Source organism: Trachinotus anak, unplaced genomic scaffold, assembly GCF_046630095.1.
Source record: "Trachinotus anak isolate AG129_WGS33_773 ecotype Australia unplaced genomic scaffold, CSIRO_AGI_Tana_v1 ptg000028l, whole genome shotgun sequence".
NCBI classification, from domain to species: Eukaryota; Metazoa; Chordata; class Actinopteri; order Carangiformes; family Carangidae; genus Trachinotus; species Trachinotus anak.
Window position 1 is genome coordinate 13028603 of NW_027273879.1, and position 27073 is coordinate 13055675.

The window sequence follows — 27073 nt, forward strand, 5'->3', positions numbered from 1 at the left end:
CTGCTCTAAAATGTCAACAGGCAATAAAAAAACACATTGGAGGTCTATTATGCATTCAAGCATATTGATTTATTTTGGTGTCATTTTTACCTGTAATATATAATTTATCTTAAATTAAAAGGTCAAGCATCAGACATAATCGTTGTTTGTCATGAGCTAGACTCGGCCGTCATTGTGCACAACCTTTCATGCTTGTAACCCCTTAAAATGAAGCTTTGTGACCCTTCATCATAGGTTATGGCTTTACTGTGGACTTGATTTGTGAGCAGATCTACCAAAGAGTGATTTTTTTCCTGTTCAGATTGTTTAAGTTTAAGGCGTTTTAGACACTTGATGTAGTAGACTTATAAAGCTTTTAACAAGAAAAAAAATGATTCAAAGCTGACCAACAGAAAGCATGTTGAGAAAAAAAAGGTTAATGGTTTCTGAAAGAAGTCCTTTGAAGATTTCTGTGAATACCAGAAAACCATTTCACACATCTTTGATAATTCTGCTGTAATGTGAAAAGGCAGGGTGATATTGGAACCCTGGGTGTGATGTGTCGTCTGCACACTGACAAAATTAGATTTATTTACCAGCCATTTATTCATCATTTTGACTGGCCTACTAATATCCGGGCAGAACCAGGGGGACTCCAAGGATGTTTGTGAGGGATGAGTGCATTTAAATCAAAGCAGGATGTAATCAGCCATGCAGGGTGTTGAGCTGTCCCTGGGGGATTTAATACCCCATTATTTAAAGCAGGGCACATCAATGTGAAAATAAAACACACGCTGGCGTGGGTTACACAGAACTGTCTAACATCAAACTAGCAAAAATCACGAAATTTGTGATTTCACAATATATTAGATTCATTCTTTAAATTAGTTTCTCACTGTTCTGTCAGACACTTTATTCTGGAAATGATCCTTCTTTCTAACTTTTTATTGTCTTTTCTCTGCAAATGCACTTGTTACTTGCTGTTTCTGTAAAGCTTTAATTTACGCAGAAAACCATGACCATTAGCACATTATCACACTGTTTCAGCCTAAATAAAGGCTGTACTCCTATAAATCCTGCTGACTGTGTCCAATAAACATGTGTTGTTGTTCACATTTACTTTTGTAGTTGCATTAGTCTGCTCTGTGGTGTGTTTGTCTAGAAAGCACATGCATCACATTGCATTCTCAACTTTCTCTGCATAGGGAAAAGATGTTATATGTGAACTGTCAAATAATTCAAATCACAAAAGTTGCAGGTTGTAATGTTAAACTCATGAAGATGTACAGTCTTTCCATTTGAAATGTGGGTCACACTGCCATCTATTGACAGGTATAACCAAACCCACAATAAATACACTGCACTGGACCTTTCAATAAGCGCACACCTCTTTATACAAAATTATTTTTCCTGTTTATCCCCTTGTTCTTCTAATTCATTCATACACAATATAAATATGTATATCTATATAATGTCCTTTTCCTTTTGAAGTCAAATTTGTACCAACTACAGATAATATTCTAAAAACATGACCGGTAATCAAAAAGAATTGATTTGGATACTTGGGTAGTTTGTCTATTTATTTATTCTTGATGGCTGCCTCTTCCTATAGATGTTTGTTTTCTCTGCTGGACTACTGGAGTGAAGAGGTGGGGTACAGAAGCCCAATAATGAAGTGCACAGAATGTGTAATTTCCCACACAAAGGAAATTAAATTCCATAAATAAACCACTTTAGAAGCTAATAGCAGCAAATGAGCCAGTCTGATGTTGTTGGAAGGATGAGTATTTTATAAAGGTAATGGCGTTTACAATGAGGTCTTGTAGTTGCAGCTTACATAACTGACATTATACTGAGTCTTATGTGAAAGAAGATTATTAACCGAAATGTCATGTGTGGCACTCATTAGAGTGTGAGGCTGGCATTAAGAATAGTGTAGAAATACTGACTTTTTATCAATAGGCATGAACAGTACTTTTTCTAAGAAATAACACGATAATGTGTTTGCCTTGGACAGATGTGAAATTGTTGTCGACACAGTTCAGGAGTTCAGTTAAGAAGCAGAATGATAATGATTCATAAGAGTGCATGATTGTATATTTTGTAGAGAATAGTGAATGAGAGGGTAGTTCAGTTAAAACTACAATCTCCCTCTCCCTCCATGGTCCTGAAACAATCAAACAGAATGCTCCTTCCCTGATGTCTTCCCTTTAGTGAGCTCCCACAGTGATGAAGTTTGTTACATCAGACGTGAGCCCTTCAGGTCCTCAGCAGGGGAAAAAAATCAAAGGTTGTAATAACACAGTATTCCTGATCAAAAAACATATTTTTTTAGGCTTTTCTCTCTTTTGACCACAAACCAAGTTTTTACGGTGTTCACCTTCTTCATAAGTATTGCAGTATTGTAAATAAGCCAGAAATAAGCTTGAAACAAGTGAAATGCTATAACATGAAAACTGTCTGGTAAGACTAGTGTCTTGTCAGACAAAAAACAAGCATATATTGCCTTGATTTAAGATGTTAAACTTTGTTTCATACTCTTGCAACTTAAGTAATTAAGTTTTTAATGCCATTCATGTATTTTAAGTTCAAATTAAAAGCATTTTGTTTTCTCCGCAGAGGCCATTGGTTCAATAAATTCAGCTAATAAGGGTGAAGGAGCTAGTCTGTATTGATCAGCTTTTTCAGACCAGAAATGCAGTTTACTGTATTTGTCTACTGAGACATACTTTAATTTTGTTCTTATAGGCTGGCCAGAAACAGTCGAGCCAGTAATTGGGACTCCTGATCCTGAGCCTTGAAACTGCATTACTTGTAGATTTAGTTAACAAATGCTGCTAGACGAAAGGTCAAAGAGTAATGAAAATCAATAGTTTTCCTGATGCTGGTGCTTAAATATTTACTGCAGATTTCATGTGTGTGATAGATTGAGAAACACAAACGGATGGAGATGAGCATATGAGCTCTGCACCTCTGAGGTTATAATCTATTAATTACCACATTTGCTTTCCTAAATAGGAAATTGTACAAAGTTCAAAAATCCCCAGTTGTCCAGAAAAAAAAAGAAAAGAAAGAAAAACACTGTTGGTTCCAGGCAGCAAATCACTTTGACCCTTTTTACAACTATCATAGTCCCAAGAGCGTGAGTAAGCCCACTAGCTCTCAGTGCAGTAGTAATAACCTTTCCACTAATTGCTTTGGCACCATGACAGTGACTTTCTACCACCACACTAGTTTGCAGCTGCATGCATGATAATTTCTCTCTAGCTCTTATCCATCAATATGAATTCTTAAATATACTTAATATACATTTAGATCAAATGTACAAAGGTGGACTTTGTTTAACCAAAGGAATCACTGATTTTGTCATCAAATGTTATAGAATAAGCTGTGAAACAGTGACATCTTTCCACACCCAGAATCCGCTGTACATCAAAACAACATCAGCAACAGACAGAGTCAAACAAGGCAGCGTGCAAGACTTTTAAATAGTAAGAAATATCAGATTAGGTATGAGTGACAGCAATGACATTGTAAGGACATTTTCCAAACGATGCCCTTTCCTGATTGTTCCAGGCATAAACTAATTTACAGGAACAACCCATCCGGCAACATGTGGACATGTTTAGGTCAACCAAGATTTCAGATTAAGACACATTAAAAACAGCACAAGGTCACATTCACAGGTGAGACTCTGGGGCATGCAACAGTCTGTGCATAACCTTCTGAACGTAGTTCAGCTTTGATCATATTTTCATGAATGATAGAGCCATTTATATTGAGTAGCGCTTGAATCAGCAAGAGCAAGAGAGGACTATTTTTTGCTCATAACAGTGCCTAAGGCTGAAACTTGTGTTTGCCTTAAATCCCTCTCAAAGATACAGTGTTACCTATCGTGTTCAGAGAGCCAAACACTCCACGAGCACCAGATAAACTCTTTAAAGATTATGTTCAGAGCTTTTTTGACTAGATCTGTGAGAAGAATACAGACAGTAAAGGTCTAGGACCATAACAACATAAAGTTGTATGTGTGATATGTACAATCCCCAAAGCATAGAAGTGTATGTAAGATTAGCTCCATGTGATTCAGGTTACACATGTCTGACCAAAACATTTGAAAATCAATGTGTTGCTTGTATAAAAAAAAAAAAGCCTTTGTTGTTAAGTGGTTCAGAGCTCTCAGTCTCCAACCAGGCTGAAACAAACATAAATAATTAAAGTCACTTCTTTTTTTCTCATCAGAACTTTATGACATTTCAGTGAAAATACAGTGATTATACATTTGATTCCCAGGTTTCAATCACAGGTACTTTCAGGCCACTTGTAAAGCAGTCTAACCTTCCATTTCATAGTAAATTCTCAAGTAAAGAGGTGTAAGTCAGCAACTCATTCACTTTCTCAGTTTAAAGAGTATCAATAGCATTCTCCAATGCGGTTTCGACCCCAGAACACCAATGAGACAGCTCTAATCAATGCAACAAATTACCTGCTATTAGCCACTGACCAGGGCTCTGTACCTTTTCTGTCTCTGGTTTCAGTGCAGCCTTCAGTAATATAAAGCATTTTTAACATCACTGTACTATATCATTGCCCAGTGACACAGCAATTAATAGAAACATTACCTTATACAAATAAGACAGTCACATGTACAATATGTATAGCTTCTGTCTTATGTAAGTGTTAGAACTCTAAGTTAAGTGCACATTCCCAAAAGCCCCATTACATTCTGTTATAAAATAGATGTTGCTTCTTGCTGCCTTGGAGTCATTCCTGTTGTGTTTGTCTTTATTTATTACTCAATTGCAAAAGAGAAATGTGTTTGAAGAGACTTTTTAATCAGCATTTTGCTTACTGCACTGTCTGATGTGACAATTTTCAAAAGCTTTGGTCTGCTTACACATTACAAATTGAGGCAAATAAATGGTGAAAGTCCAAACAGGCCAAAACCAGCAAAGTGCTGTACCATTCTTAAATGAAAGGATAGACGACAGCTACATTAAAGGCAAAAAAGGAGTCCTTTATGGTATTGACACTGGATTTCCCTTACACTATCAGAGAGTTTACAATGAGACAAGACAGCAGCTGTGTAGCAGTTTACAACCACAACAAGGGTGCAAAAGATACCAACCAACGTCAGTTTCAGTAAGAGACACTTTCATCAAGGAATCATTTGGTTATAGAGCTGGAGGAAATTCATCTGCTTTTAGAGGGAGCTCTCCTCCATAAACAGATGCATACATGAAGTCAATGTAAATCAATAATACAAAAGATTTTGCACACAAGGAGGAAGATGGGGTTTTGGAAGGAGCTGTATCAGTATAGTAAGTATAATAGTTAGAAAGGTGGCCGTGCTGTGCACCCGCAGGAATGTGACTGGATATCACTCGTCATTTCATGAGCAAGCAACTGGACAATGAGCCAGTGATTGAGATGCATGAACCAAACAGCTGATGCAACTGACATTATACCTCATGATTTATCAAACAGAAGAATATACACATCTACGCTTGTCCGCTGTCAAGTGTTGGAGGTGTGGTAATGTTCCTGTAGTCTGATGTGTGACAGAGCATGTGCAAAGAACTTCTGAAAAAGTGAGGGTGACAGCAGGATCTGCGAGTATGCAACCACCCTCAAGACTAACCAAGGTAGACATTCCTCCTGATTTATATTTGATTAAAAACACTCTTTTCTCTGCATTTCTGATGGCTGCCTGTGGGCAAAAGTCAATCAAGTCAGTAAAAGATAAAAGTTCCTGGTTATAGTGAAACACAGATGGCTTTCTCAGGGGAGATCAGAGTGAAGATGTCAGCTAGGATGTAAATGGATTCAAGACAATATTTAGTGTAGTGCTGTATATTTTGCCACTAACAGACAGGAATTTGTGGATTTGAAACAGTTTGCTGCACCCATGGGCAGAGGATTTGTCTGAACATATTAAGTGAGGGTTCTGGGGGTCCTTCCTCTGTAAACTTTGAGTATCCAACACTTCATTACCTGTTTTCCAGTAAATTTTTCCAGTTTTTTGCCTTTTCTGCATCACTTTATGGTGGAAATGTCTTTATTACGTGAGAACGAAAATACAAAATTCAGGCACCAGGTGACAAAGTCGATTTATAATGGAATATAATGCAGGAATGCTCTCAAATTCAGATGTCCCACACTGTCAACAAATGACATGCTGCCGTTCTTTTCACTGTCTTTGGACAGCTGCTGCTCAGCTTATACTGGATTAGCTTCTCTGCTGCTATCTTAGCTAGCTAGCGAGCTCTTATGGGCAAGTTGCATTACCTTAAGATTAGACTTTTCCCTTCTGGCTCCTCCATGGTTATCAACCTGCCTGCGTGTGCACGGTGCCAGAGGACAGGAGGAGACGCTGTCCCGTTGCGTGCGTGTGTGTGTGTGTGGTGGGAATAATTACATTTGCCTAAAAGGATTCTGTGGTTGTATGAGCTCATAATTCATATTCATATTTTGGGAGTAGAAAAAGACCCACTGCTGGAGAAAATAGACCTGCCCCTGTTGGAGGCAGTGTCGTATCTATGAGTTATGTTATAGTGTTTTCTATTGTGGGTGGAACAATGCACGTGTTCAAAATATTAACGGGGACATATCCCCTGCATTCCCCTAAAATCTGCACCTGTGCTTGCACCGCAGTATGGAAGAATGGAAGTTGTAGTAATGCAGATAGTGAAAGGAATAAAGCCTAGAGAGTACTGGCAAAATATCCAGCAGAATAAATAATCAGAAAGTGCAAGAACTATAACTGTAATCGAATCTGCTAAATTAGAGTGTTAGAGGGCGTGAAATATAAGTGGTGGGTGCACGGTTGGTCAAAGAAGGGTATTAGGACAGAAGTGTTAGAAGATAGAGACAATATTACCACATGTAACAGAGAAAACAAACACATAAAAATATTTAATGTAAGTCAAAGTTGGGTAAATATTAGGCAGATAAGGGGGAGGAACTGATATTTAAAGGAACCCAGTGTTCAATGAATTAGGCAAACTCTTCAGTCAATACAAAGCTTAGGGAAAATCGTTCGAGTAATGAACAACCTTAGCAATGGGATTTTTTAGAGACTAGTTAAATATCAAGGAGGAAGGTGCAGTTTTACTATTTTAAAACTATGTAAGTACATCACATACTGTTCATACTGGCTGACATTTTCAAGTTCATAGAGAGGATATTAAATGTAAAAAGCAAGGTTGGTTCAGTGCGGTTATATGTGGTTTAATGTACTTAACCAGTATGTGTTAAAACATGTAGGTATGGGTAAAAGCTTAAAGAAAACATTTACTCTAATATGTGAATGCATCAACAAGTACAACATCAGCCTAATGCTGCCATAGAGGAACAGACAGTAAACAAAAAAGCAGTCCTGTGAGCACAGTGAGTGAGGAAGTGGAACAGCTGGGGTTGGGTGAGATGGAGAAAGGTCACACAAGCTGCTGGCCTTGAATTACAACATGGCTGTAACCAAAGCCTGAACTAGAGCTATCAGCACTGGGAAAGATAAGGATGGAGGATTGTGGAAAGCCAAATAGTGAGGAGGTTATGACAGGGCTACAGGAAAAATGGGCATTGCACCTCCAGATTTTTACAAATGGATTTGTAGTAGACATGACAGTTTTTTTGAGATTGTTTTTCTGCTGCCAGAGTAAGACAAGTGACTCCACGGCACGGGTATTTCCAGCCAATGCATTGACAACACTGCTAGGAGGCTGATCTTTGGTTGAGCGTGACACCATTTTCGAGCTTTTAGTGGCACTATATTGAGTGGCAATAGTGAGCGCTTTGGTAATTTTAGAGATTGAAGCATAAATAGGCGTGAAAAGCTATGATGCAGCCGGTAAAGAAGCAAAGTGAGATGAGTGGGATTTGAAAGCTGCTTTGCAGGGATCCGATAGTCATGTATGAAGTGGGGGAAAAGCGACAAGGAGCTAGCAGAGGGAATGGCAGATGAAGACTATGGTAGGCCATTATTTTAACAGAGGGCACTTTGTAGGTAAGTGATGAGGTGACAAAGAAGACAGGTGATGTTTTCCAGGCAACATAGAGTTTAGCTCAGATTGAAGGACATAAATGGCTGTAATTGGAAAGATGATTAATCATGCTTAAAATGTAGGTTAGAGAAGCCACCATATTTTTTTATATGACAGAAATATGTGAACATTACAGCCGTTACTGTGACTATGGGCATTGACAGGGTTGGGCTGGGACAAAAACTGGCCCTCTCTTTACCAAAGACTGTAAATAAAGATGGACATAGCCTATATGATGCCATCCATAGGCTGGAGCTGCTGTGAGCTGCTCTGCTGTTGCCATCTTGGCAGTGCCATGACTCTACATAACTCGAAGAGGTGGGGCATGTGGAGCCAGGACTTTGGTGGATGTTGGTTCATGGCAAGCATACACTCACTTACCTGTCACTCAAAGTGGCACACCCTCAATTATGCATAACTTTAATCATTAACCCTGTATTGCCTGACCCCAGAAATAATGAACAGAAAATTCTGATTTCTTGAATCTGGAACCTTTATTTGGCCCTTTCACAAAATTTGAAAAAGAAAATTACAAAAAATTATTTGCATATAGTTTTTTTCCAAATTTTATACAAGATTTTACTACATACTAAAATGCAAAAAATTATGTAATTATAACTTGCTTCAACAGATTAAGTGTTCATGTTAGAATATTACTAAAAATTTCAAAGAAAATGTCACTGGAAAATTGTAAAAATCGCAATGTTCTTTACCTTGATCCAGTGAGTTGGGAACTATCTGAAGGTGGCCAACTTGGATTGTCCCATGTACTGCGTTTGAATTGTTGTAGTGATAAAGGTTTCCACCAGGGGTTGGAAGACAAGTATCAGATTGGATACAAGAGGGTTTTGAGTGAAGTTTTTACCATAAGGTGATGCAACAGGTCTCAGAAATGCTTGCATCAAATTTGATGCATTTGGCATTATAGGGTTAATACAGTTTTCACTGGTGAGACCAAAACCTTTTTTGTACCGGGCTGTAAAGTTGGGCATTTTAACATTGGAGTCTACGGGGATTGATCCACTTTTGGAGCCAGCCTTGAGCAGCCATCTGAAGAACTGCAGTTTTGGCATTTTGGTTGTGTTGGCTTCACTTTCCAGCCCCAGAAGTTGCTGCTTGGGCATTACTGTCCCAGGCACAAACAAGTTTGTCTAGTGTCTTAAAATGTCTACAAGTCAATAATACACAATAATGGTATATTAACCTCTTAAATAGCTTCTCAGTGGCATATGTTGAATACACACATGTTTTGCTCACAATTTTTTTTAAAATATTGAAATAATAATAACAATTGTGATAATAATAAGTGATTGGCAGCAGAGCTGGTAGATATGACCTTGAATCGGTATCACGATTATTTTAAATTTTTACTCAATCACAATTAATTAGCAATTACTTTTGTGCTTATTGATTTTTCTTGTTTTTTGAGTCATGCACTCTTCCTACTCAGAAATGTGATTGTGCTTCAGGTGATTAAACCAACTGATGATGTTACCTTTGGTTGCTTTCCATGTTGCATTCACTACTTGTAGTCGAGAAATATAAGACTCAATCAGGAGGCCAGGCAGGTGTCTGCGTCATCATTTCCAAAACTCTCTGTCCCAGCCACCCTGGAGTTTTCAGACTAAAACAGGGCCAGCAGCATTTTCAAAAGTTGTTGTTGTAGGGGCTCAAAAAGTACGAGTAAGTAAGTTATGTATTTTAAAACTAAAAAGTATTAGTGTGGATGTAGGCTGAGGCTTAGTGTTTACGTTCGTGTCATTTGTTGCGTTTATATTCATCCCTTAGGAGCTGCACTTAGCTAGACTTTTTCAATTATTTGAATTTTGATTTGTTTTATTCAATTTAGTGTAATATCCGTTCTAAACACTGTTAAATCCTTCTAAACACTATCAGGAATATAACTGTAGTGGGGAAAGTGAATGTTACGGTATTTTCAAGTGACAATAAATTAGCAAAAAGAATTTACTGCATCTAAAACTACTAGAATCAGTCTGTAAAATACTCACAATGGTACAGTAAGAAGAACAAAAAAACTCATTTATTTCCCTAGGTAGGTGAACTGGGAAAGAAAACCATCTCTTTATGTCGCAGAGCCAGAGCAAAAGTATTCAAAAGGTCATGGGTGTCAACTTTATTTTGTCATATAATGTTGTGCTGTCCACCACAACAATTTAAAACCAGATTTTTAAACTCTGGATGGGAGGCCTCAAATGTAAAGAGGAAATGTGTAGAACTCATTACAAACAGCTTGAGGCAGTACTGCACCAAAGAGAGGACAGTCTGCTGCAGAGGCACACGAACAAGAAAGTTTTTTTTTTTTTTTTTTTAAACAATTAGCTTTGCCCTGGATTAGGCCTCACAGGCAGGATCCCCTTGGCTGTGTGAGCTACAGATTACATCTCCTTTGCCAAGATTCACAGCCCAGCTTCTCAGCTATGACCCTTACTCTGCCCTCAACTTTTATTTGATTGGCGGACCTTCAGCCTGGAAGCGCTGTGTGCCTGAAAGGTCAAACTGAGGGCGTAAAGAAGCCCACGCCTTTCCCCTGACTTCAGTCCTCTTTCTTTTGACTCATGTTATTGGCATTGTCAGACAGACAGAGGAGAAAACGTGTCCGGTCGCCTTAGCTTCTCTCCCCGATGCTTCATTTAACCGTGTTGACAGTCAGTTAACACAAACAATTGAAAAGATATAACTGTAAAATGACGGAACAGTCTTCGTTGCTACTGCGTAAACAACTAGCAGGTAAGTTAGCAAGCTAGCAGTCGGTCCTAAAATCATAGCTCGACCATTGCATACTATGTGGTCTTTTATTACAAATACGAAAGAAACAACTGCGTTTCTTTTAGCTGTTGTTGTGATCGGTTAGTCTGCGTTTTGTACGCACACAAAAGCGGTGACAACAAACTTGAGAGGCACATGTACAGACAGCGTGTCAGACAGCTGTTAGCCGAGTTGTGTCTGAGAGGAAAGCCGCTATTGCTCAACAGTGTTTTTTTTTTTTTGTTTTTTTATCCCTCACTGTGCCTGTGCCTGTTTTTCCTCGGTGTACCAGACGCTACTATTAATTGTGTTGTCAGTATTTTTTGTGGAGTGGCACAGTTTTGAAGGATTTACTTGCAGTCTCTTGGCGATATGACAATAATCACAGTGATTGTGCCCTAAATTGAAGAGCTCAACAAGAACCCAGTGGAGGGCTTCTCTGCGGGTCTTGTAGATGATGATGACATCTATCAGTGGGAGGTGGTCGTCATCGGGCCTCAGGACACGTTATTGTGAGTAAAACTATTCACCTAATAATTTCACTTTGATATTTGAATTGTGTATTGTATTGTGTACAGCCTCACACTGTCCTCCTCCTTCCTTGCAGTGAAGGAGGTTTCTTCAAAGCCACCTTGACCTTTCCCCGGGACTATCCTTTGAGGCCGCCCAAGATGAAGTTCATCACTGAAATCTGGCATCCAAATGGTGAGAACAAACTTCCCAGGCCACTATCTCTTAATTAACTAATCAACTTAAGTAATACAAAACAGATATTATTATCTGCAGTTATTTAAAAAAGAAATTAAGTGGCTAAATACTGCATCATGATGTAGTGTAAATAAACATTGCACTACAGTATTTCTATGAAATAGAAGCTTTTATGCACATATTTAAATTTATAAAAATTGAAAATGGCTGTCACTTAAATCACTTAAATATTGTTATTCCATTGCAAAAGAAGTCAACATTATTTAAAACTTTATAAATTCAGGCTCTGTTGGGTATTTTACAATTTCAACCATAATGCTTTATTTTTAACTGACTGAATACCATTGGGGTATTGGTAACAGATCCTTGTATTGGCATTTTAACTTCCTTGAAAAGATTTTGAGAGTCTCAGCTCGCTTCTCCATTAAGTGTATTAGGTTTGACCTTTCCTGCTTCATAACAACCGTGAAGCTGTAGTACAACATTTGATCTTGTGCAAATGCAAACTTGCTAGTGATCTTTGTGTTTTCTCCCAGTGGCAAAAAATGGTGATGTGTGCATCTCTATCCTGCATGAACCTGGCGAGGACAAGTATGGCTATGAGAAGCCTGAGGAGCGTTGGCTGCCAATCCATACAGTGGAGACCATAATGATCAGTGTTATATCCATGTTGGCAGACCCCAATGGAGACTCTCCTGCTAATGTGGATGCAGCTGTAAGTGCCTACTCAAGCTGGGGTTAGTTTGCAGACTTTCTCCTTCCAGTGCACAAGTCTTAATTTGATCCTGAGTCTTCTTTTGTGTCTTTGTTTTAACAGAGCAGAACTGTAGAGTCACAAGAAACAATAGGAAACATTTTTTCTCATCTATGTATATAAGGGTGCAAAATATCTAAAGGCACTACTCAGTTTAGTTTAGCTTTTTTAATGGAAATCTTAAGAATGGGGTGAATGACGCGGGTCCCTGCAGTGCCAATCACTGCCTGTCAAGGCCAAGCTGAGCTTTGGTTGGGTTAAAATGGCATATCTCTTTATTCAGAGGCGCTGCCTGGAGACAGAAAAAAAGGTGAAAGTTCAACCTTCAGTCAGCTGTGCTTGGAGTGATTTATGCAAAATGTATGGGCAAGAAGTAGAAAGAAAGTGCAAGAGGACGTTTTTCACTAACAAAATTGTTGATAGAGCTTTTGTACTGTATATGTCATATCCTGCAGAAAGAGTGGAGGGAGGATCCTAAAGGAGTTTTTAAGAAAAAAGTGGCCCGATGTGTGCGGAGGAGTCAAGAGATGGCTTTTGACTAAAGTCTCACTGCAGTCATCAACCCAGTAAGTACAAGCACCTGTCAGTATTCATCAGTATTTTGGACCTGCAAAGAAATGATTGAAAGGAGTTACTTTTCATTGCTGCTAATTTAGGTGATGTTTTTCCTTATAAAACCATATAAATAATCATGCTATAGTTTTACACAAATTCTACCAATTAAGAACTAACCCGAGATGTACGTTTTGTTTTAGGTTGGAACTGTCCAGGGGATCTGATAACTGGTTATGCTTCAGTCAGCTACATGACCATGGGGCACAATTTTGTCAACATCAAATAGTCACCCAAAGAAGAAAACGACCTTCATAAACCCATGAATTCTTTAGTACCGTCAGCTGTGCTTTTTTCAGCAGTCACATATTTCTCTAATTTTTGTCTTGCAGTTTGAGAGTTGTTATTTATGAATGCTGTTGAATGGCGGTGGCGATCACGCTGCCAAAAGCTCCCATTTTACTTCTCAATTTTCCATCCTCACATGGACAAGAGTGTTTTCGTTCATGCATCAGTATTTCACTCACAGGAGGATGCAGTTGACAGGCTCTCTATTTGTTATGGGCATACTCTCTGGGAAGAAATATCCTCTCTGATAAACGCACCATTTCCAACCTTAGTTTACTTTATATTAACCTATTTATTTAGACTAAGAATATTTTAAGATGCATATCGTCTGTTTTGGAGGCTTTTTTTATTCAACCTGCCACACTGAGCCATCCAGTCTATTGTTTAATAATCGATTATGCAGTTTTGGAGTGTTCGCAGTCATTAAAGAGATGGAGATACAGACACTGGCTTTCCCTTTCCTCCACTTTCTAACAGTTCTGCAGAGAAAGTGTTTCTTCTTTCCCTGAGGGGGAAACTTATCCAGCGCTGCCTTAACTTTGACTGCCGAGGAAGGAAACCTGTTGTCAATAAGGATTGCATCTCAAGGCTTGTGTTGAAGGCAAAAAAAAACAAAAAAAAAAAACTATTGTCGGCAAACCAAAGAGAACACACCAATAAATATTTTTTGTAAAGAACATGCTACATTTTTACCTATGTAAATATAAAGTATTTGTCCTTGTCAATGCACATGTTCAGAGAAATTGCATCCATCTTTCCTATGGGAGTAGTAGTGCTGTCCTAGTTCAGTGGCACTTCAAATACCACCCATAAAATGATCTCCTGATCAAGTGGCTGATCAGGGCTGAACAGTAGTACTAACTAGTAGTAATTTTTTTTAAATGCTGAGTAAGGACATCATTTGATGAGTAATGGGTATACAGTTGTACCCACTTTTGAGGTCAGTGAATGTTAGATTGTGAAACAAGTAATAAAGCTCAATATGGACATTGTTGACTGATTTGGTGAAATGTTTGTACCTCTCTAATCTACAAGTTGGTCTTCATTCTTAAGTTGATGTGTGAGCAGTTCACTGAAATGCAATTTCCCTCAGAGCTAATGTTAGTAAAGATATGAGTGTGCGTTTGAGTTTAAAGTGCAATAAGTACAAAACACAGTCCCACATTACTTCCCAATCTCCATGATTGCTTTATTGAATTAAGCACCAGCTCAATATGATCAACATCCAGACAAGTAAAGACATATCCTTTAACTCAAAGAGTATAAAATCTTTTTTTTTTTTTTAGCAACACAAAAGCAGACCCCTCACACCCCTCCCCAAGAAAATCCGTCCATTTTGCAGGTGTACAACAGAAATTAAGGGTCCTGAGTTCACTGTCCAGGAGCTGACAGGCTTTTGTTCATGAACTGCTTCTTGACAAAGCACACCCACCACTGAAAGAAACAAAACTCTGTTAAGAAAAATCTCTGAAGCTGTTGCACTCAAACTACCTGTGGCAAGAATTATAAAAAAAAAAAAAAAAAAAAAAAAAACACTACTTGGGACCACAGCTCATTAGTCACAAGACAACAGGATACAAATTGTTTTAGAGCAGATACTGCTGGAACAAGTACTAAATGTCGATACATAATATATTTAGTGTTTAGTTTAAACAGCATTTAACTGTTGAAGCTTGTGAAGCAGCCGTAACTCTAATTTCTCCAATTTCCTTTTCTTAAAAAAAGTAAACCTTATTTTATATTACATCTTAAACCACAAAGGATGTGGTTAACTCAGTAATCACACTCTGAGCAAAGGAAATATCAGTGTGAGCTGGTGTGACCAGGGAACATTGTCAAGTTCTGAAGCCCTGTCAGAATTGTGCTGTGGTGTTATTTTGAAGATGCTGCACTCACCTTGCTGGGTTTGTCTGTCTGGGGGTCAAACACACGTTCACATAGCCTTAAGCCGGTCTCCTGGCGGATCTGCTGGAGGTACGCCCTCATAGTCTCTGAAAAAGGTTGCAGCATCAGTATTGTAACAACCACAAACATCATCACACTTGTTAACAGTTGAATGAACAATTAAATGAGCACAGTCGCAATTTGCATAATGTCCGTATGACTGTGAAAGGGGACGCAAGGACTACTTTAGGCCCCTAATGCAGTGCTTAAATCTTTGCCCCCTACCCTTAATATTTTCTTAATTTTAGAGAAAAAAGCAGCCAGTAAATACAGACGCTGAGGGACACCACAAAAGCATGAAAAAGCACTTCCAGCCTGAGATCTCTTAAGCTGATGGGCCCCTGTTTGGCATTGCTATTTTTGGCTTGATATTAGTTAGGAACTGAAATATAAGAAGGGTACAAGGAAACTGGCGCTAATTCAGAGTAACAGTCAAACAGCATAAAGGGACCTCGCTGATTCATCAGCAGAAATAAGGCAAAATGTCCACTGAGCAACACTTTATTTTGTTTTGTTTTCTGCATCATCAGGAGGCCCAACACATATTAGACCTAGTTTATGGGGCTGGTCTTACCTTCCTCTTGCTTGTTGGTGGGTTTAACATACATAGCATTAAGGGGGAAGCCAGGTTCTCCAGGAATTGGAAAGTTAGTGATGCCCAGAGTGTACATCTCCTTCTCTCCCTGGCTCCTGGAGCTGCACTGTAATGAGCAACACATATGCCAATGCAGAGGGTGAGATCACTAAATAAACTTTAGCTCATCTGTTTGACTAACATCCTTTAAAATAGACTTTCAAGCTGCTAATTCTCTTTACTTTTATGTGAGTAAAGGCAATTCACTTATTCTACTACTTATCCTACTTTTACATTTAATGGCTCCCTAAAAAAAGTGTGAGCCCTTTGAGAGTCAGTCTTTGGTTGATTTGTTGTTACACATATTAGGACTGGCATGAAGCCGGTATAAAGTGCAAACATCCACCTCTGCAAACTATATACATGAACCAATAAGCATCTTACCTTCTGTAGCCTTTTTAGGCATTCAGAAATGTAGAGTGTGACATAGATCAGCGTCCTGTCGGCCTCATTCTGAAAGAAGAAATACACACACATTACCTATTTTGATTTGTGGCTTCAGTAGTGGTCCGAAGAGCAAATGGCTGCATAGTTGAAACCCTGAACAACTATGCAGTGCTGAGGGGAAGGGGAAGAAGCAAGCTGGGGCATGTGGAGGAACCAAGTACACAGCTGCTTCACAACACAAAGACAGACATAGGGAAGAGAAAACACTCGCAGGAACACTGGTGAGGTACATTCTTGCTCCTCACGCTAGTATCTTAAATGTCAAAAAAAAAAGAAATTGTACACTTCTTTGTGTTTCTTATTTTTGTTTAATTTGTCTCTGTTCAATGTTTACAGGTGGCTACGTTTAGTCACCTTAGATGAGGGATGAATGCAAGTGACAGTAAACTTCTTACCTTGATTTCATAGTTCTTAAAGAAAACATTGGCTTTGAAGTAATAGATGGCCTCATCAATGATGTCTGAGTCTATGCCTGAAATGAAAAACAATATATATCAGTAAATGCAAGACTCTCAATTCAATACATATGATGAATTCAAGAATTTACTTTGTGTTGTGAAACTATGTTTATCAATACAAAGCGTTATTTCCTGTTTTGATCACCACGTATCTTCTTGTTATGTAGGATTTCTGATTTGTCATCTAAAGGCAGCTGAGAAACCAGTCCAAGTGACCAAACCCCATTTCTCCACGTCAAATATTATACAATTATATTGTTAAGTTTCTACTAACTTGAAAAGGGCTGTATTCTGGTGCTTGTTATTTTGCTATGTTGGAAATATATCAAATCACGACCACACCAGGTGATACTTAATCAGTTTTTCTGGGGAAACTCTCACTACCAAGCTTTACAAAACACATAGAAGCTGGAAACTTAAGAGTCCCAAGAAATTAAAGAAGTTAAACTTGAAGACGCACTCTTAAGGCCATATATGGAAGTAAAGGGGATACATGTATCAGGAACTGAGCAACGTGTCATAGCAAGGACTGAAGCCTGTAACAAAACTGACTAAAGCAAGTACATAAACCATAAAAAAAAAGTAACATAACGTATGGGTTTCTGTTGTCAGGAGAGGTTGGCCCCAGTTTGGGCAAGTTAAATACACCACCATAAAACCCTACCGTCTCCTCTGGCTGGTCCCTTGAACTGAGTTTTGAGGGGGAGCAGAGCCATGTTCCCCACCAGCCTGGTTTCAGGGATCATCAGGTTTGAGTGATACGCCTTGAAAAGAGAGGGGGAAAAGTTGCTGTCAGGTATTTATTTACTAGGAACATTTCTGTCAGATAGCATCAGTGACATCTCTGCAATCGGCACCTCTGTTGTAACACCAATGCTATCACCATGCCAAATAATATACTATATAGACACGAAACTAAGAAGCTTTAGCACCTTAGTAACGTCGGCAAATTCACCTGTTCGGACATTTCCAGCATCACTAAATTGCAAACAAATGCTAACATGGCTAGCTAACTATGCTAACGACACTCGTCAACAGAGCTAGCGTTAAGTCGGAAGGCCTTGTGTCAACCGCTGCAGTTTCCGTGTAGCTATTATTATTTTTGCTCTAAACCGCACGATAAACAATTCTGTTTGTCAAATGTCATGCAAGTTGAACTCACCGGCATGTTGAGTGATAAATAATCAGTCCAACTGCTCAGCGAGAGAAAAATATCAGCACCGCAGGACCCTGCTTCCGCCTGTCCCACCCTTCAGCTTTACAGGAAGTGGCCACGTCATGTAGCGCGGCGACCGCATGAGGGCGCTAAGACAACACACACACACACACACACACACACACACACACACACACACACACTATATAAAAAGCACACAAATCATTTCTTCACCACTGCAGACAAGACGTATATTTTGTGGAGTATTTTATTTAAAAAATATAGATGTATTTAATAACAACTCTTTAAGCATTGTCCTAAAATAATGATAAGTGAATGGATTTAAATAACACATTTCTTGAATCCTCAAAGCAGTTCAATAAAACAAGACCTTCTAAACATATATGACACAAAGTGTCTATGGTCTTCAGAGAGAGTCTTCTTCCACACATGTCCCTTTCTCAGAGTTCTTGTAGTCACGTGCCATTCTCCGCTTGCGTTTGACATTACGCGTCTTGTTTTTTTTCCATCGGCCTCCAACTTGTTTTCTGTCTCACGTACAGTCTCTTTCACACCTCTGGAGTCACGTTATTCTTCAGCTGTCCAGTTTGCCTTGAAAAATCTCATCATAATTTAGGTTAGCGGGCTCCTCCTCAAGCTCCTGTAGAAATGGAAAAACATGCAATGTAATTACACCATGTTGTTAAATTATATGTTGTGTTTTGTTTTTGTTCCGTTTCTTCACCTTCGGCTCCTTGAAATCCAGGTCCTCTCCATACTGTATGGAGAAGTCGATGTGTTGCAGTACTATGTTAATACCTTCCTCATCTGTGCGGTCAAAGGGCAGGAATCTCACCATGCTGTAGTCATCAATCTGGACACAAGCAGGTTAGTGTCTATTTAAAACTAAATGTAAAATCTGATTCAAAACTAAATGCAGAATCAAATTAAGGATCTCACTTACCAGATCACAGATGGCTTTAGTCAGCTTCTTGAACTTTGTGCTTTTGATGGTATCAGAATTGTCTTCCATCATTGAGTACATATCTGGGTCCAGATACCTAGTGAAAAACAAAGCAAACCATGATGAATGCTGTTTCTAGATGAAAAGACTATTTCATATGCATTCACCCTCTGTAATATGAGAACACTATACAATTCAATTTTGAAAGACAATCCAGTCACTATAAACCTTCCTTCACTTGGATCCTACTACCAACGTTAAGGGGAATCACTGCTGCACATTTCATGTAAACTGAACACACATAACATTGTTGTACTGCTATGCTGTACTCATACGAAACTTACTTTTCAATTTCCTTCTTGGCTTTGGGGCTGAGCAGGTCCATTTTGGTCATTATGTTGACTTGAGGAATCTCTAATGACACCATGGCGCTCAGGGCGGCCATGACTCCTGAGATGAACTGCAATGAGAGAAGAGGATTTACTGTCATTGCTGTTTTCAGTGCAGTCCATTGCAGAAATTAGGTGTGTTAAAAAAAAAACAAAAAAACACAGACATGGTGACTCAAATGAACAGATTAAAATATTGGAGAGATTACCTTAAAAGACTCCACCATGAATTGGGAGTCAACCAGAAAGACCCCGCACACCCGAAACTCCCACTGCTGGAGCTGCTCCACCAGCTGCCTCATTACAGGGAGGTGTGTATAAAGTTCAATTTGACCTGCAAAAACAACCGACTTGTCAAACTCCACCACACTGTGTGTCGAGAGAACAGATGCCCTCCCATCTCAGCGCCAGTCAAATCTCTCCCCTTCACCTCCTCACGACACGTCAGCACAGAGAGGGGTGTGTAAACCCCTTAGCCGCCCCCTTGCAGGACGCTTACCTGGGCAGTCGAACAATATGTAGTCATCTTCTACATGACCCAAGCTTTCCTCCAGCCAGTCGAAGTTGTTGGCGAAGTACTCCATGCAGAAAACCAGGCCTCCATTGGGGCCGAATCTGAGAGAATCGTCCTCCATCACGTCATCCACCTGGATGAGCTCACGGATGTCTGAGGACACAGAAACAACGAGGTCGTCATGTGGAGCATGTACAGCAATATGTTCATCTAACTAACATTTCACCCCCCTCCCCTCTATAAAGAAATGCTTTCTTTATAGCAGCACTGTAGCAAAATGCCATTACATAAGCACATTCACCAGTCTCAATTGTGATTATCCAACTCTTATGTCTTATGATTATCTGCTTTTCTCTGATTTTTCAAATTCATTTTGGTACATATTGTTACATTTGACACCGTGTGTATCCTAGGGTTAGGGTAAGTGAACTAACTACTCTTTTTCATCTATCTATTAATAGCAAATCGCATTTCAGTGCTTCAGTCTTTTAAATCTGATCTAAAACACTATCTAAACACAACATAAGCATGTAATGACAAACTCTTTGATTCTCTTATTTTACCTTAGCCCATGTATTATCCCTTGGGTTCTGGGTTATACACGGCTAACTCTAACCATATAGTCAACAGGCTACACTCACCTGCCATGACAGGGTAGTCAAAGTGTTCAGCTGCCGGGTCCAGATTGACCACATGGACCGAGCGGTTCAGTGACTCTAGATGCTGGACCATGGTGGAGCAGTAGGTACTCTGGAATAATAATAAAACAAAAACAAACTCCAGCAAAAATGAAACAAAAGGCAGGTGAACTTGGTCTACGTGGAACACACGACAGCCTCACGCCTTAGCACGGAGCTTTAGCCTCACAGCATCAACAAGGCAGAGCAGTGTAGTTTGTAGTGACTGATAACGTACCTTGCCGCTGCCCGCCGGGCCCATCACTATCTGTGCATAGCGAGGCATTGTGCCTCGATGAAAGAGCGCTGTGGTGAATGTAAGTCTCTTTATTCGCTGGCTGCAGCTAGCTGTGTTTTGTAAACGAGCGTCCCGCTGCTTCTTCTTGTCTGGAAAGACGTCCACGCCCGCTCACCGCTGCCACCTGCTGGTCACAGCGGGACATGAAATGAAGCACACGGGAAAAGAGGAGGGTGGAATAAAAATCCAGCTCTGTTTTTTGAAGCATTGCTTGCGGGATTATCCAATCTAGATGTATTTATTTTTTATTTTTTTAAACTACTAACCCTAACCACAAACCGCACTGGGGTGAGGCAGTACGCGTCTAGGTGACCAACCCCCAGAGGAGGAGAAGAAGCGGCTGAAGCAACAAACTGAAACCGGATGCAGAAGCAGCTCAGCAGCTAGCTGTTCGCTCACGTCGTGACTGTGTGCCTGGGTCTCTACATCATCGCTGGAAGGAAAATGTCTCGGGGAATGAATGGAGGTGACAAGTGAAGCCTTTAGACAAAGGGAGGCTTCTTGTGGGTCGGTGAGGTAATGTGTCATGCCCTGTCTTGCACTGCCGTGGATTACGGTGTAGCTAGCGGGTTACACAGACTCTATTAGTGCGATTGTGCTCTTGCGTCCCGTAACTCTTTGGCAGCTAAACGTAGCATCCAGACCCAACAGCTCTTGGCTAACCAGGATATGTGTATGACTTACAAGCGGTAATGTCCCGGTTGAGATCGGGATTAGTCGACCAGCCGTTTGTCTTTTATCGGTGTTGAATGACTTTAGCTACTGTCCACCTCTTATCAGGCTGTCAACGTCAGCAGTACTCATAAATGAATTACGTGTGTTATTAGCGAGTCAAGGCTAACGCCTAACTTGGCTAGCACTGTGGAGAGCAACATTACTGTACGCTTATGGCAGGCTGGTAATGTGAGGATAGCAAATATCGGCGGCTTTCAGGACCTTTTGTGATCTTGGCTGACAAGTATTCTTGGAAATTTGACTGTCCAACAGTATTGGCTAATTTGGCAGATGTGCTAGCGATAAGACTCAACGATGAGACTCACTTAGGTTAAGCTAGTTAATGTGAAACGAGTCTTTGCAGCTTAATACTGAAAAGCCAACACGTTTTCATACCTTAAATCTGCAACAATCTTTTAATTTAAGTGACAAAAAATGTACCGACACTCACTGAGGACATGAACCGTTATAACTCTTGGCATCATTGTTTTGATATATTGGCCACAGCAAGTTTTCAGTATAAAATCTAGATGTTTCATTTGGTGTATTACCAGGTAGAATATATTATTTAGATTGGAGTTAACAGTAGTATGTGTTTTCTAAACATGTAGATGATAATAATGATAATTCAGTATTCTACTAATGTACATTTCATTTCCTTTCAATGGAGAAACAGCAGTATCCAGTGATGTACTAACCTCTTTTTTGCCCTTTTGTTTTCTAGTGTTGTTGACTATGAGTGTGGGCGATGGAGGACAGTCAATGTGAGGATTTGGACTACCTGATCCAAGATGAGGACACCCTCATTGAAGGTGTCAGCAACCAGGTCTTATTTGTTGTGGTGCTCAGTATCACCTTCCTTGCAGGCCTGCTCACTCTGCTCTGCAGGTAAGCAGCAAGTTCAAGCTGAGATTGATTTCAGGAAATATCACAAACTTTGCATTATTCAAGGAAATTGCCTAAAAGAAGTAATCTTTTCTAGTTGTCTAATTAGTATGTTCCACTAAACACCAAAGCTTGACTGCTGTCTGAGTCTCATATAGATTGATTTCTCTCTTGGCTATTGGCCAACCCAAACATTTATCTAGTTCAGGTCATTTGATCCTTTCTGTAATTCAAATTAAAGTAATCTGTACTAGCAACGTGTTAGTTTGACATCACTCTTGTGGCTGGTAGGCAAATAATAATACAAATATTAAATCCTTGCTTTGTATTTTGCATCAGATCTCTAAATCTTTTGTTTACTGACGTATTTGGATGTAAAATCTTCCCGTTATTTGCATAGCCAAAAAACACAGGACTCAGGATTTCATGCTGTTACATGTTTACAGTTTCAGCTGGACAATATTGATACCAAATAATTGCCTTTTGTCCTTTGCAGACAAGAGCAGCAGAACATTCATCCTGAGAATCAGGAGCATGTTCGAGCTGTCCGACAACAACTCCAAACAGAGCAGGTATGCAGGCGAATACAACTTTAGCCTTTTGAGCCAAATATGGTGTACAAAAATAACATGCAAAAATAACATACAAACAGCACAACAAAAATGCATAAAGTTTGTTTGAGCTTTAAAATACATTTTTGGAAGATTAGTAAAATTATGTTTCATTATAGAATTGTTCTATAGTCTGTATATTTTAAACTATATGACAGAATTGTTTACAAATTCCCGTAAAGGCACTGAAAACAACAGATTCAGTGAAGTTACAGGATCATATTGTAATTGGAAACTGTCATCCATTTCATACACTATCTGAATGAAATGTAATATTATATTTGCATTTTGTGTCTTAAAATAAGAAACAACACACTTTCAAATAATATTTTCTATATAATTGTATGAAAATGTGTTTTGTTTTGGAATGTCTCTTAATTACTTAGGCTAAAATGTAGTAGAAAGCTGGGAAAAGTAAGCAGAAATGTGAACAGGAAATTGCAGAAAGGTTATGGGTCTTAAAATTAACCATGAAATAATTCTACTTATTTTAAAGAATATTTGACCCAGTTAATATATTTTGCAGATCGCAAATAAGGTAAGATGCTTTGTTGTTTTGCAGGATTGGTGACTGGTTTATTTTTCAGTGAGAATGCAAATTTCATAATTGTCAACTCATATAATAAACTTTCATGTGTTCCTAATTTTCACGTTTTTTTTTCTTTCTGCCAGGATGAAAATCCTCAAGCAGAGGCCCGGCAGCAGTATTACACAGACATGTCTTGTCCCGTGTGTTTACAGCAGGCTGTTCTGCCTGTGGAAACCAACTGTGGACACCTTTTCTGTGGTAAGAAGATTGTACAGGTCCTAGTAATACTCACTAAGCAACACCAGAGGACGCATTAGTATAAGATAACTTAACCACAGGCAATAAGCAGAAATTAGAATGAATATAGAATTCATTCAGCAAAAATATAAATTAATCAATGCATATGTTAGTTCTTTCATTTGTACTCTGTGCTGTTTTTATCCTGCATAGGCTCCTGCATTATAGCCTACTGGAGATATGGCACCTGGCTGGGTGCTATTAACTGCCCCATCTGCAGACAAATGGTAAGGCATGTAATACATTTTGAATATAGAATAGTTAACCAGAGACCTTTATTTTTTGCATTGATTGCATTCATTTTTGCATGGCAGACGTACTGGTACCTGTTGTTGACGTTTGACTTGTACTTGTTTGTCTCTAGTTCTGAAATACCTTTCATTTTCAGTTTAATTGTTTTCTGTTATTGTCAAAATCCTAGTCAGAAAAAAGAGTGATATTTGTGTTAGAGAGAGTGTGGGTAGAAGTTCTCATCTGTCATCTCATCTCTCATCTTTCTTGTAGCATCGGTGTTGTCACGTATTGAGTGTTTTTCCCCTTTTCCCAGGTAACATTGCTCTTCCCACTATTTCACGACCATGCCACTCCTCAGACAGTCCAGGATGGTGAGGCAGAACCTCTGCTTATACTACGAGACATCAACGATTATAACCGCAGGTTCTCAGGGCAGCCAAGATCTGTAAGTATACTCTAGCTGGATACACGTGCAGGCTGTAGTGGATACAGGTTATCTTGGCATACTTAATGCAATATTCATAATTTAATTACTTGTACATATCGGTGACTGGCAAAAAAATAATTCTTGAAATACAAACAGGCTGAGATGCCTTGTCCTATCATAGATTTTTATAACAGTATATTAATTCAACAGTATCAGTTACTGTTCTTTTGAGCATTAAAGCATAAGGGAAAGATTTTTCTTTTATTTTCCCTCCAAACTGTGTGTATTCTGTAGCACTGCTGGTTAAAAAAAAATGCAAGTATGCAAATGAGATACTGACTTGTGCAGTGCATTATAATTCAGGGGAGTATTTTTAGAACAGATTTTTTCCTAATATTTCCTCCTCTGTCTCCTCAGTTTATGGACAGGCTGCGAGATGTGCCCACCCTGCTTCGTCATGCCTTTAGGGAGATGTTCTCTGTGGGTGGCCTCTTCTGGATGTTCAGGATTCGAATTCTCCTCTGCCTAGTTGGTGCGTTCACCTACCTGGCCTCGCCACTCGACATCCTCCCCGAGGCGCTTTTCGGTCTCCTGGGATTCATGGATGATTTCTTTGTAATCCTGCTTCTCTTTGTGTACATCTCTATCATGTACAGAGAGGTGGTTACACAGAGACTGAACGGCTAGGTGATCGCTCATAAAAGAGCGAAAAGAGCTCATGTCAGGCTCAGGAAGAGGAGAACTCGGCAGCTCAGGTGGACGTGGAGACTGAATAAATGTTCAAGGAACAGTTCGTCAGTAACGCTGGTTCACTTGAAAGCCTGAGATATTGCTTCACCACTGAGGAGAAGCTAGCTAAAGACTGAGCCATGAATGTTGACTCTGTATATAGAAATAAACATGAATGGTTTATAGTTTAAATGTGTTCAAAGCCAACAACAATACAACACAATGAGGGCTGTGGAAGGGTGTGATGTAGAAATCACACTGCAGTATGTCAGGAACAGCTCCAACTGAATGACTAGCAGTGCTACCAGCCAATTCTTTGACAGCGTTGCCAAAAGCAGTCAATTTGTTATCGTGCATACCATCATAATGGAGACAATATTGTAATATAATGTGATCTTCAGTGTTCTGTGGTAATTATATAAAGTTGGGTGCCTGCTGCGTCCAAGTTGTCACTTGCCAGACGAAGGAGTGCAGAACCATCTTGCCGTGGCTAATGCAGCCTGTTTAGCCAGTTACACTGATGGTGCACTTATAACCAGTGACTATGCATATTCATAATGACATGAAAAACCCAGCTTTCATTTTACCTGCAACAGTTGATCAGATCTAATGAAATCTGCACGTATCCCCGAGAACTGAGGAAGCACAAGACAACCTGTCTGATGCATAATGACCTCACAAATGTCAGGCTTTTATTTAAGAAATAAAAAGTAATCGATGATCATAAAAAGAAGCCCAACTAAAGGTATCAAGGGGTAATTACAAATCCTGTTGAATGTAAACCCACTCAACTTATGAATGCTGACTTACCATGTCAAAGTTTACCTTGCCACTCTAATGATGATTATCAGTCTGGATGTTTGTCTCTGGTACAGATCTAAGTCAGTGGCTGCGTGACTAAATGTACACTGGAAAGCTTTTTAGATTTGTTATCAGCTTTTGGAACGTCAGTGTTCTGCTTTTTTAATCTGTAACTAAATTTACAAAATGAATTGAGATTTTATTTTATTCAAAAATGGAGTTAAAATGTTGTGCAGTGTGTGATTCAGTCATTTTTCTGTAAATATTTTGTTATAGTCATTTGGTAAAGTAACATTTTTCATCTTGAGGACTAGATGGGTATAAAATGAATGAGAAGACTCTCAGGCTGTTGAAGTGATCACTTGAAGATCTCCATTAAGAACTTACAGTGCATCCGGAAAGTATTCACAGCGCTTCACTTTTTCCCACATTTTGTTATGTTACAGCCTTATTCCAAAATGGATTAAATTTATTTTTTACCTCAAAATTCTACACACAATACCCCATAATGACAAAGTGAAAAAAACATTGCTTGAAATTTTTGCAAATATATTAAAAATAAAAAACAAAATAAATCACATGTACATAAGTATTAACAGCCTTTGCCATGACACTCAAAATTGAGCGTAGGTGCATCCTGTTTCCACTGATCATCCTTCGTTTCTACGACTTGACTGGAGTCTACTTGTGGTCAATTCAGTTGATTGGACATGATTTGGAAAGGCACACACCTATATAAGGTCCCATGGTTGACAGTGCATGTCAGCGCACAAACCAAGCCATGAAGTCCAAGGACTTGTCTGTAGACCTCCGAGACAGGATTGTATCAAGGCAAAGATCTGGGGAAGGGTACAGAAAAATGTCTGCAGCATTGAAGGTCCCAATGAGCACAGTGGCCTCCATCATCCGTAAATGGAAGAAGTCTGGAACCACCTGGACTCTTCCTAGAGCTGGCCGCCCGGCCAATCTGAGCGATCGGGGCAGAAGGGCCTTTGTCAGGGAGGTGTCCAAGAACCCGATGGCCACTCTGACAGTGCTCCAGCGTTGCTCTGTGGAGAGAGGAGAACCTTCCAGAAGGACAACCATTTCTGCAGCTCTCCACCAATCAGGCCTGTATGGTAGAGTGGCCAGACGGAAGCCACTCCTCAGTAAAAGGCACATGACAGCCAGCCTGGAGTTTGCCAAAAGGCACCTGAAGAACTCTCGGACCATGAGA

At 39.4% G+C, this 27073-nt stretch overlaps 4 protein-coding genes across 9 annotated transcripts; 2 read left to right on the forward strand and 2 right to left on the reverse strand.

Moving 5' to 3' along the window:
• The first annotated feature begins 10538 nt into the window (after nucleotides 1-10538).
• On the forward strand, nucleotides 10539-14138 carry LOC139611810 (ubiquitin-conjugating enzyme E2 G1-like). 2 transcript variants are annotated; one of them, XR_011686362.1, is made up of 6 exons: nucleotides 10539-10769; nucleotides 11197-11299; nucleotides 11395-11492; nucleotides 12032-12232; nucleotides 12705-12815; nucleotides 13005-14138. XR_011686362.1 is itself a non-coding variant. In XM_071466728.1 (6 exons), exons 1-5 carry the CDS (start codon nucleotides 10727-10729, stop codon nucleotides 12789-12791), a joined length of 510 nt encoding a protein of 169 aa, XP_071322829.1. In that variant the 5' UTR covers nucleotides 10548-10726; the 3' UTR covers nucleotides 12792-12815; nucleotides 13005-14138. The 2 variants fall into 2 exon arrangements, 1 of the variants encoding a protein (XP_071322829.1); XM_071466728.1 differs by having other exon boundaries at nucleotides 10548-10769; nucleotides 12032-12210.
• A 175-nt stretch (nucleotides 14139-14313) lies between these two features.
• Nucleotides 14314-17938, reverse strand: arpc3 (actin related protein 2/3 complex, subunit 3). The gene is made up of 7 exons (XM_071466727.1): nucleotides 17795-17938; nucleotides 17297-17396; nucleotides 16570-16646; nucleotides 16112-16180; nucleotides 15668-15794; nucleotides 15046-15140; nucleotides 14314-14583 (listed from the first exon to the last, which is right to left on the reverse strand). Exons 1-7 carry the CDS (start codon nucleotides 17798-17800, stop codon nucleotides 14521-14523), a joined length of 537 nt encoding a protein of 178 aa, XP_071322828.1. The 5' UTR covers nucleotides 17801-17938; the 3' UTR covers nucleotides 14314-14520.
• A 100-nt stretch (nucleotides 17939-18038) lies between these two features.
• gpn3 (GPN-loop GTPase 3) lies at nucleotides 18039-20763 on the reverse strand. The gene is made up of 8 exons (XM_071466720.1): nucleotides 20571-20763; nucleotides 20297-20405; nucleotides 19641-19808; nucleotides 19351-19475; nucleotides 19097-19212; nucleotides 18753-18849; nucleotides 18534-18662; nucleotides 18039-18449 (listed from the first exon to the last, which is right to left on the reverse strand). The coding sequence occupies exons 1-8, from the start codon at nucleotides 20616-20618 to the stop codon at nucleotides 18384-18386; spliced, it is 858 nt and encodes a 285-aa protein (XP_071322821.1). The 5' UTR covers nucleotides 20619-20763; the 3' UTR covers nucleotides 18039-18383.
• Nucleotides 20764-20778: 15 nt separating this feature from the next.
• Nucleotides 20779-26087, forward strand: rnf170 (ring finger protein 170). 5 transcript variants are annotated; one of them, XM_071466722.1, is made up of 7 exons: nucleotides 20779-21146; nucleotides 22069-22232; nucleotides 22726-22801; nucleotides 23513-23627; nucleotides 23820-23893; nucleotides 24214-24345; nucleotides 24745-26087. In XM_071466722.1, the coding sequence occupies exons 2-7, from the start codon at nucleotides 22093-22095 to the stop codon at nucleotides 25012-25014; spliced, it is 807 nt and encodes a 268-aa protein (XP_071322823.1). In that variant the 5' UTR covers nucleotides 20779-21146; nucleotides 22069-22092; the 3' UTR covers nucleotides 25015-26087. The 5 variants fall into 5 exon arrangements, with proteins under 5 accessions (XP_071322823.1, XP_071322827.1, XP_071322824.1 ...); XM_071466726.1 differs by having other exon boundaries at nucleotides 20968-21096; XM_071466723.1 differs by having other exon boundaries at nucleotides 20996-21141.
• The last annotated feature ends 986 nt before the right edge of the window (nucleotides 26088-27073 follow it).

Coding starts and splice junctions, on each gene's coding strand:
- LOC139611810 (XM_071466728.1), top strand. CDS start 10,727: ATGACGGAACAGTCTTCGTTGCTACTGCGTAAACAACTAGCAG. Junction 10,770..11,196: donor ACTGCGTAAACAACTAGCAG/GTAAGTTAGCAA, acceptor CCTAAATTGAAG/AGCTCAACAAGAACCCAGTG. Junction 12,211..12,704: donor CTGCTAATGTGGATGCAGCT/GTAAGTGCCTAC, acceptor CATATCCTGCAG/AAAGAGTGGAGGGAGGATCC.
- arpc3 (XM_071466727.1), bottom strand. Junction 15,795..16,111: donor GCCTAAAAAGGCTACAGAAG/GTAAGATGCTTA, acceptor TGCTCATTACAG/TGCAGCTCCAGGAGCCAGGG. Junction 15,141..15,667: donor CACCAACAAGCAAGAGGAAG/GTAAGACCAGCC, acceptor AACCTTTTTCAG/AGACTATGAGGGCGTACCTC.
- gpn3 (XM_071466720.1), bottom strand. CDS start 20,618: ATGCCTCGCTATGCACAGATAGTGATGGGCCCGGCGGGCAGCGGCAAG. Junction 20,406..20,570: donor GCCCGGCGGGCAGCGGCAAG/GTACGTTATCAG, acceptor TTATTATTCCAG/AGTACCTACTGCTCCACCAT. Junction 19,476..19,640: donor CATATTGTTCGACTGCCCAG/GTAAGCGTCCTG, acceptor TTGTTTTTGCAG/GTCAAATTGAACTTTATACA.
- rnf170 (XM_071466722.1), top strand. CDS start 22,093: ATGGAGGACAGTCAATGTGAGGATTTGGACTACCTGATCCAAGATGAG. Junction 23,628..23,819: donor CTGTGGACACCTTTTCTGTG/GTAAGAAGATTG, acceptor TATCCTGCATAG/GCTCCTGCATTATAGCCTAC. Junction 23,894..24,213: donor GCCCCATCTGCAGACAAATG/GTAAGGCATGTA, acceptor CCCTTTTCCCAG/GTAACATTGCTCTTCCCACT.